We start from the raw sequence: 8590 nt of genomic DNA, 5'->3' as shown, positions 1-8590 counted from the left end.
CTCACTGCGCCCGCCTGCATCCCCACCAGGCCCTGGCTGCTCTCTCTGCCCGGGTCTGTCCCCTCCCATCTACCTCCCAGATCCATTCCTCTCACTGCAGATCTGCTCCAGGGCGTTCGTGCCTCAAATCTCCACTAGACCTCCCTGGGGCTGGGGATGAAACCACAGTCCTTCGCACAATGCCCCAGGCTCCTGCAGCGGCTTCCAGCGCCTCTGCTGCCCCTGCCCCCCCCTCCCCCCAGTCTGCCCCTAGCTTGGGGAGGCTCTCACTGGGCTCCACCCGCGGCTCCAGTTCAGCTGCTGTCAGGTGAGGCGTGAATGTCACCGGTCTAGCGGTTGTTTAAGCCAGCCAGGTGACTGTAACATATTCAGCCAGGGCTGAAAAACATGGCTCTACACCAGGGGTCATCAAGTGGGGATGCACAGTAGAATCATGCAAGAGTTTTAGAAAATGTGGAACACAGGTCCCACCTTTAGATTATGACTTGGTTGACCTTGGCTGAGGCCTGGACACCATTTTTTAAAGCTTCCCACGCGATTCAGGCATTTGGAGGACTTCTGCTTGCCGTTCCTTTGGCATTGACCTCCTTTCATATTCTGACATTTTTGCTGGCTGCCCCTCTGTGTGGCAGCCCCTCCTTTCCTGCCTCATCTACTCACTCACTCTTCTTTCTTCCAAATGTCTGAACTGGGGGCCTCTGGCAGGAGTCGGCAAGCTTTTTCTGAGAAACGTCAGGTAGGAATATTTTAGGCCTTTTAGGCCACCACGTGTGGTGTCTGTCACCCATTCTTTCTCCTCCCCTTTAAAACGTAAAGGCCATTCTTTGCTCCTGGATAATACCAACCAGCAGGACAGGCTGGGAACCATGAAAATCAAAATGCTCTGAATTCACCTTCAGTCAAGGAGCTCTGATACCTAGGTATGAATGGCAAAATTGTATCTTTCCATGTAGATACAAATGGGACTGGATTATGATGATCCAAAGCAGGAAGACAACTCCATCTTCCCTCCTGAGCATTAATAATAGGTCATTATTGTGATCCATTCTGGGAAGATAAAAATAGAAGCCCAAATTCTCTGTCACCTTGTAGGTCAATTTCCAAGTGGGTGTAATTCCACCCAATTTTTAGCAAACAGCCAATGAGCAGTGACCACGTGCGTAATTAAGAGTTAAGACTACAGGTCCTAGAACAAGGTGGTGTAGATTCAAATCCAGCACTTCTTAGCCGTGTGACTTGGGGAAAATTAGTGAAACTTTGCTTTGGTTTTTTCATTAATAGTTTGGGAAAGGAAGATTTCACAGCTGATCTGTGACTCATCTATCATCTGGGGCAGGGAGAGAGGAAAGAGAAAAGAAAAAAAGAGGAAAAGTCTGATTTGCTTGTGAACTTGCTAATCCACTCACAATGGTATTTCCTAGCAGAAAGATCAGAGAGTTCTTACGCATAACATGCTTTTAGTAGCCTATACCTGGGCTATTTAGATTGGAAGGTATAGCTATGGAAATAACTCATTGGAAAATGTCGGTGTCAGACAGTAATTATCAAATAATAAAATGGAGACGTTTCATGCATAAAACAGTTCCTGAACATAAGTGGCACCCTGCATGATCTTTTAGACCTCACAAATTCAGTCCCGACTGGGGTGCACCCCAACATGGCAAGGAAGACTCTGGGGAGTTGTGCCAATGGCTTTGGACTTCACCTGTGTCTTGTGAGGACCAGTATCCTGCAAACTGTTGTGAAGTTTGAGCTCTGATTATTATGATTTTATTTTGACAATATGACTCTGTCATCTTATATTCACACAGTATTTATGTAAGAATTATAGTACTTAGAACAGGGCCTGGCACATAGCAAGTGCTCAGTGTTATTACTGTCAGGGGACTGGTGTGAGAACTACATTAGGGGACAGAGGGAATGTGCTTTGTAAAGCCCAGAGCAGTGAGTGGACATGAATTCTTATCCTTTGCAGTGGGGTAAAAAGAGCACAGGTTTTTAAAGGTCTGGGTTCAAATCTTGACTTGGACAGTTACTAGCTGTATCATGTTAGGGATCTCATAACCTGTCCAGGCTTCAGTTTCCTCAGTTATAAATGGGAGTAGTTAATCCCGAAGAGTAACGGTGAAGTGTTTAAGGCACCCAGCACAGGGTTATATGAGCATAAATAACCAAGAAAGGCTAATGCCTGGATACTCTCACTAGTGCGGCACAGACTGTCGAGAGCAGGAGGTGCTAGAGAAGATGGGAACCAGGGCCTCCAGGTTTAACCAAGTCACTTTTAGGGTGACTTCCTTTGTCTCCCTCTTAGAAGAGCTCTAGTTGTGACAATGCATGACAACATTCTGTTGTCCCAGATGGAGACAAATGCTTGTCATCCATCACAAATGTGACAGGACATGAAACATCCTGGCCTGGGAAAAGCGGCAACATGAAGGCAGAAAGAGAAATTCGGTTCTCTTTGTTCTGATAGAAATGTACTGTCGTTTTCATCAACAGAGAAACCAAAACAAAGAAAAACCATAGCCACACTTCCCAGGCAGATGGGTACAACCATCAGACCTTCCCTGAGCCCCCTTCTCAGTCTCACCATGGCCCCTGCCAGGTACAGACCCAGAGCCTGGGGGTGGCAGGGCCCTCGGCCTCACCCACCCCAGCCATTTCACAGATGGGTAAACTGTGGCCAGAACCAAGGAGAGGACTTTCCCACTAGACAAATGACAGAGCTGAGGTCAGAAGTGAGTCCTGGGTAAACTGAGGCTCAGAATACTCCAGACTGCAGACTCATGTAGGTACAGCATCAGGGGGCGGTCAGGGGCCTGAGGGTCAGGCGGTGTGATCACTGCTCGCTGTATGCAAGCTGCTTCCCATCTTTGCTTCTCTGGAGGTGTCGTGAGCCATGAGCATGTGAATGCACATCCACTACTTGGCCAAGTAGAGCATGTAACCAGTGGTCAACAAATCCTAGATGTCAATATCATCTTCACCATCACCATCATCACATCTCCTAGCCTAAACTCTAACTGCTCCGTGGGCACAGACTGTAAGTGGAGTATGTTTGATTCGCCACCCCAAGCTAGTGTGTCAGGCTCACAGCTCTCACCACGGGGAGTTGTGGCTGTGTTGTTCTAAGTTCTCATCTGTGCATCTTTGGGTGAGCCTGTTACCTACCGTCTGCAGGTGGAAATGAAGGCTGTCACTGCGTTTAAGCAGGTAGGGAACTCCCTTGCCCCCCCATCCCCTGCTGGGCCTTGCCCCTCCCCTGGCCCTGAGCTCCGCATCTGTAGAAAAAGACAGGGCACCTGAGCAGAGCCGGCGAGGAGGGAGGGCGCCTTACCTGGCCCGCTGCAGAAGGAGGCGATGACGGCCAGAATGCACACGATACTCAGGTAAGGGATCCAGGGGGCCTGGTCCTGCCGGAGAGCAGAGAGCAAGGGCAGGTGAGCAGGCAGCCGTGCCTTGAGGGCCTGGGATCCCACCCCTGCTCCTCATCGGCCCACCTGTGTGACCCTGGGCAGGTCACTTCTATCTCTGAGCCCCAGGTTCAATGTCTGCAAAATGGGCCTAACAGTAATGCCTGAGCGACTCCATCTGTGTTTTACAGACGTGAGGTGAAGGATGATGCCTGCCAAGAGACCTGCCTGGTCCTGGCACCTGACAGGTGGCAAACAAATGAATAACAATGAGTGTTTAGTCTGAAGCAGGCAATCTGAGAAGTTTGCACAGGCATTACCACATTATTGGAAGTTTCTCCTAGTTAATCCCTATTGTTATGTAACACACTGTATTTCTGACAAAGTATGAGATCAGTGAGATCTGTTTGGAGCAGCTGTCGTTTATCAGTAGGGGCCGGGGGGAGCTTGGTGCTAGGTGGGGGAGAATGTTTGGGAAATCACTCCCGCTCTAGCAGACTGGACGGCTGATCATTAGAACATGGTGTCGCCAGCACTGGGCACCTGAGCTCAGTCTAGAGGGATTCATGGAAGGGAGGAGTCTGCACCCACACTTGAAGGCTGAGCCAGGCTCACCCAAGAGGAAAGGGGGAGGAAAGCAGTCCCAGGAGAGGGTTCTGCATGGTCAAGGAACGGGGGCACGGGAGAACACAGTGCAGGGGGAGTGGTAAACACACGGAGGGGAGGGCGAGGGGGAGGGAAGGGAGAGAGCAGCCCTTCTGTGTCTACGCCCCTCAGTTCTGACTGCAGGAAGCCCTGGGGTTGAGAGGAGCATCGTAGGCAGTTTTACCTTAACAGCTCACTGCTGCCCTAAGTCATCCATATATTCATCCATCCATCATCCATCCATCCACCCATCTATCCTTCTATTACCACCCATCACCCACCCATCCATCCATTCATCCATCCACCCACCCATCATTTAACCACCTGTCCATCATCCTTCCATCCATCCATCCATGCATCTATCCTTGCATCACCCATCCATCCATCATCCATCAGTTCATCTGGTAGACTGTTCTGAGTACCTGCTGGGTGCCATGAACTGGGCTGGGAGGTGGGAGTGCAGAAATGACACAGGCATAGCCTCGCCCCCACAACTCACTGTCTATCAGGAGGGAGAGATGAGTCAGCAGTGACAGCCAGGGCTGTGTGGTAAGGGGTATTGCAGGGTGCAATCTAGTGCTCACAGCACCCCTGAATATGGATGTTTTAGAGATGGTGTAAAGGAGTGCAGAGAGCATTAAGAGTCAGGAAGAACTAATAAAACTTAGCTAAACCTTAACAGCAGACCATTCCGGAATAGTAAGAGATTCAATGTCTAAACTTAGAGAGAGACCAGATCAAAGGAAGAGAGAGCGAGAGGCCAGCCAAGGGCTATTTGAATCCTAGTTCACTAAATCCCCATGGTTTACAACCCTGATATCCACCCTGGCAGGGCCCTTGCTTATTTTCATACTGCTTCTCACTTTAGGTCCCTGTATCTTAAACCGGCCAATAGCCTTTGTTAGGGAAAGAGTGAGTGCTGTTCAGGTGCTAATGCTGAGGCCGCAGCATCATTCACTCACACAGCAGGAAGAAACAAACATTCCATGATTGGAATGGTCAAAGGAAAGTGGGGAAAGGTAGAATCTAAGCATTAGTAAGATTAGTAAATTAGCATAAGCATAGCCATCTTAGAAACCTAGAAACCATTTTCTGAGAGTGTGACTCAGAGGAAAAAAAAAACACAAAAAAAACAAAAAAAAACAAACCCTGGGCCTGGGTAAGGCCTTGAAAAACAAGTTAATCATGAGCACCGGGTGGTGGGCAGCTGTGACCCTTGGTCAGCTAACCTTGGTCAGTAAATCTTACATACCAAGCTTATTGTGCAGAACCTCCCTAACCATTGAGGAGTAGTCTTACCCTGCCCTTGCTTAACCCCAGGATATATGTCTTGCAAGAATAATGTATAGTTATAGAAAATTGCTATGAGTTAAGTGCTTTGAAATTGCTATATAAACCCTTGGCTCTGAGTGCTCGGGGTCCTTGTTGAGACCCGCTGCATCGGGCTGACTTGGACCTCAGCTAGCTGGCTGAATAAAGACTTTGCTTGAATTTACATCTCTATGCCTGTGTAGTTTGTTCTCTGGGGAAGCCTCGGAAGCCTGGACCCTAACAATGGGGCCCTAAGAAACAGGTGGCCTGGCTCCAGAGGCCCTGCTGGGACCCACAAGCAACAATGTGGTGACTGTGCCAGTGCCCTGTGCGGCAGTGCCAGCCACCCATGCTGGAATGTGAGAGCGGGAAAGGCACCTTAAGAGTTGTCCATTGAGATCTTCTCTGGTCCACAGTTGAGCAAACTACTCAGTGCTTCGAGCCCATAGTTGAGGCTCAGAGAGGGAACATGTCTTGCCCAAGATCACACAGCTCTTTAGTGGCAGCTGTAGGACCAGAAGTCAGTCCCATGTCTCCCAGTCCAAGGATGCATTCCTAAACTCTGCCCCCAAGGGCACCCCCTCTGCAGAGCTGAGGTGCCCCTTGGGAAGCAGACTGCAAGAGTTTTCTGTAGGTGGTATGGCTTCCCAAGTCCAAGGCCCCTGGGCACTGAAGCCGGAAGCAACTCCCTGCTGACCCCTCAGGGCACAAAGGGCACATCCTCTCACCTGCAGTGTCAGGGTGATGGTGAGGATCCCGAAGAAGAGCGTCATCAGCCCAAAGCCGCCAATGAGGAGGGGTCTCCGTCCCAGGCGCTCAATGACCAAGCCCTAGGTCAGGGGCAGAGAGAGAGACCCTGGGTCAGTGTGGAGATTAGCAGAGGACGGCTATTTGCCGAGGGCCTGTTATATGCCAGGCGCTGCGTTAAGCTCTTTTCAGCAATTCATTCAATCCTCCAATAGCTTTGTGAAGTATTCTAATGTGACTTTCCAGTTAAAGAAATGGAGACTCAGAGACTCTGAGGTCCCATGGCTGGTCAGAGGCAGAGCTGCTAGCATCTACAGGTTTTGGTGGTCCTTGAAACACATGATATGTCCAAACTAGAAACAGACAGAGTCGCCTCCTGGTCATGGCCGGCTGTCACTCTGGGAAGCTCAGCACCCCTCCTCCCTGCTCCCTGGTGGGGGCCAGGAGCTTCATCTTTGTTCCCCCAGAACCTGGAGGAGCCCCTGGCAGGTGTTGTGCCAATGTTCGCTGGTGGAGCGAAGGTTGATCTCTGTAAGGCAGGTACTGCGGTTCTCACTGTGCAGAGGGGGGCAGCGAAGTTCCCTGGGCGGAAAGCCAGGTCCATTGAGAACCGTGGAGGAAGCCAAGACCAGCAGTTGCCTCTTTGAGAAGGCCTGCGTCTAAGTCCTCTCTCCCCACAAGCCTTCATGAGTTGGGTCCCATCAAAGGGGAGCCCTGATAAACCTATTAGGGGGAGAGCAACACGGGCAGGGGTGCAGGGGGACAGAGAAGGTCAGAGACTCCCAGGATCTGAGGCCCAGAGAGATTGTGCGGTTTGTCAGAAGTCATGCAGAGCAATTCAGAAATAAGGACGTGGAATAAATGCTCTCAGACCACAGGGATGGCTGGAAAATATCCATACTCTTGGACTTAGTCCCTCACCTTCTGGGCGTTTATCCTCAGGAAATAGGTATTTGGTCAAAGATTCATGGACAGATCTTCATCGCAGTGTTATTTATACTAATGAGGAAATAGAAGCCATGGAGAAGTCCACCAACAATTGAACTGGTTAAATAAACACTGGGACATCCAGATGATAATTATGAAGGAATGCACAAAGGGATTTTAAATAACATAGAAAAGTCCTCAGGGTACCATTTTAAGTGGAAAGCTCAGGGCACAAAGCTGTATATACTTAGTACACAGTTCTGTAAATGACAACTGTTAAACCAATACACCCTGGAAAAATACATGCAAAATAGTTTCTATCACTGATTTTGGTTGGAGGAATATGTAATTATTATTTTACTTGTTATTTTTCTGCCTTTTCTACAATGAGATTTTTTTATTTAAAAAAAAAGTGAAAGAGACTAAAGTGTGGAGATGTAAATCTCTATCCACTGAGTCACAAATCTTACTCTTTTTCTGCCACCAATGATTTCTGATACCTGCACACTCCTACGGTTAACAGGGCAGAGCCCAGCGTTCAGCTGGCACTGAAGAAGAAGGCGCTCGTAACTGGAATGTGGCAGTTTGTCCCATAAGTGTCCTAGGGGGTTTGGTTAGAGCCCCTGTAACAGCACGGAAGTGACAGAGAAGCCACCACAAGCGTCACGGTCCTGGGGAGCACTGAACATGGACGTTCTGCACCGAGATTAACACGTGTTGCATTATTACACTGAGATTAATACACACGTGTCATGACTTTAGGGTTTTTAGGTTTTTTTCTTTTTTGCTTGTTTTTGTTTCTTCAAAGTCACCACTACCAATTTCTATGTCAGAAAGTATGCCCAAAACACAAGGCAGCTGAGAACCACTGTCTTGCACCATGGTGCCGACATTCATGAGCTTTGGGGGGATCAGGCTGTTGCACTTTCCTAAACTCTCCCGATGAACCAGTGACCTGAGCCAACAAAGCTGGAAACATCGTCCCTGGTTTGGAAACAGTCTCTAAGATGGTCTAGGAAGACACGGAGGAAATAGCTGAGAAAGAGAAAGAGGAGATAAAGACAACCCTCCCCATCCTAGTGGGAAACCCTGTCTGCAGGCCCCTTTCTTCCTCCTTGCCTCCTTGAAACCGGTCTGAAGAGCAGCTGGTCAAAAGGGGTGAGCATAAACGTGGCATTTCCACTCAACATAAAAATCATAGTGAAGACACTAACTGGAGATGACTGCAGCCACTGAAGGTCACTGATGTCAACTGGGGATGGACTGTCAGCCTCCAAGAAAGCCCCTCTGGGGTCTCCTGCACCAGAGGGTTAGCCATCCATTCAGAAGCCACTTGCCCAGCGCCTCTGCCCATCCCAGTGTTAGGAACTCTGGTGGGATACTAACGGTAACTGGGGTTTTTTTTTGTTTGTTTTTTGTTAGGATTTTAAAATCAACTTTATTGACATGGAGTTAGATTCAATAAAATGAACTCATTTTAATTGTATGGTTTGGTATGTTCTGACAAATCTATACACCCATAAAATCATTACTATATCAAGATTTGG

The 8590-nt window shown here is 48.8% G+C and overlaps 1 protein-coding gene across 17 annotated transcripts in view; it reads right to left on the bottom strand.

The window, feature by feature from the left end:
- Window positions 1-8590, bottom strand: part of SLC2A9 (solute carrier family 2 member 9) — a 208216-nt gene that overhangs the window by 78119 nt on the left and 121507 nt on the right. For all 17 annotated transcript variants that reach the window (XR_012131823.1, XR_012131822.1, XM_073237843.1 and 14 more), the window contains 2 exons: window positions 6098-6199; window positions 3338-3413 (listed from right to left, as the gene is read on the bottom strand). Coding sequence is in view for 15 of the 17 variants with exons in the window: in XM_073237843.1 (XP_073093944.1) it covers window positions 3338-3413; window positions 6098-6199 (178 nt within the window). In the remaining 2 variants the exon portion in view is untranslated. The remainder of the gene's footprint in view (window positions 1-3337; window positions 3414-6097; window positions 6200-8590) is intronic.

Source organism: Manis javanica, chromosome 5 (genome assembly GCF_040802235.1).
Source record: "Manis javanica isolate MJ-LG chromosome 5, MJ_LKY, whole genome shotgun sequence".
Classification (NCBI taxonomy): domain Eukaryota; kingdom Metazoa; phylum Chordata; class Mammalia; order Pholidota; family Manidae; genus Manis; species Manis javanica.
Note: the sequence above shows the minus strand (reverse complement) of the source record. Positions and strands in the feature narration are given on the sequence as shown.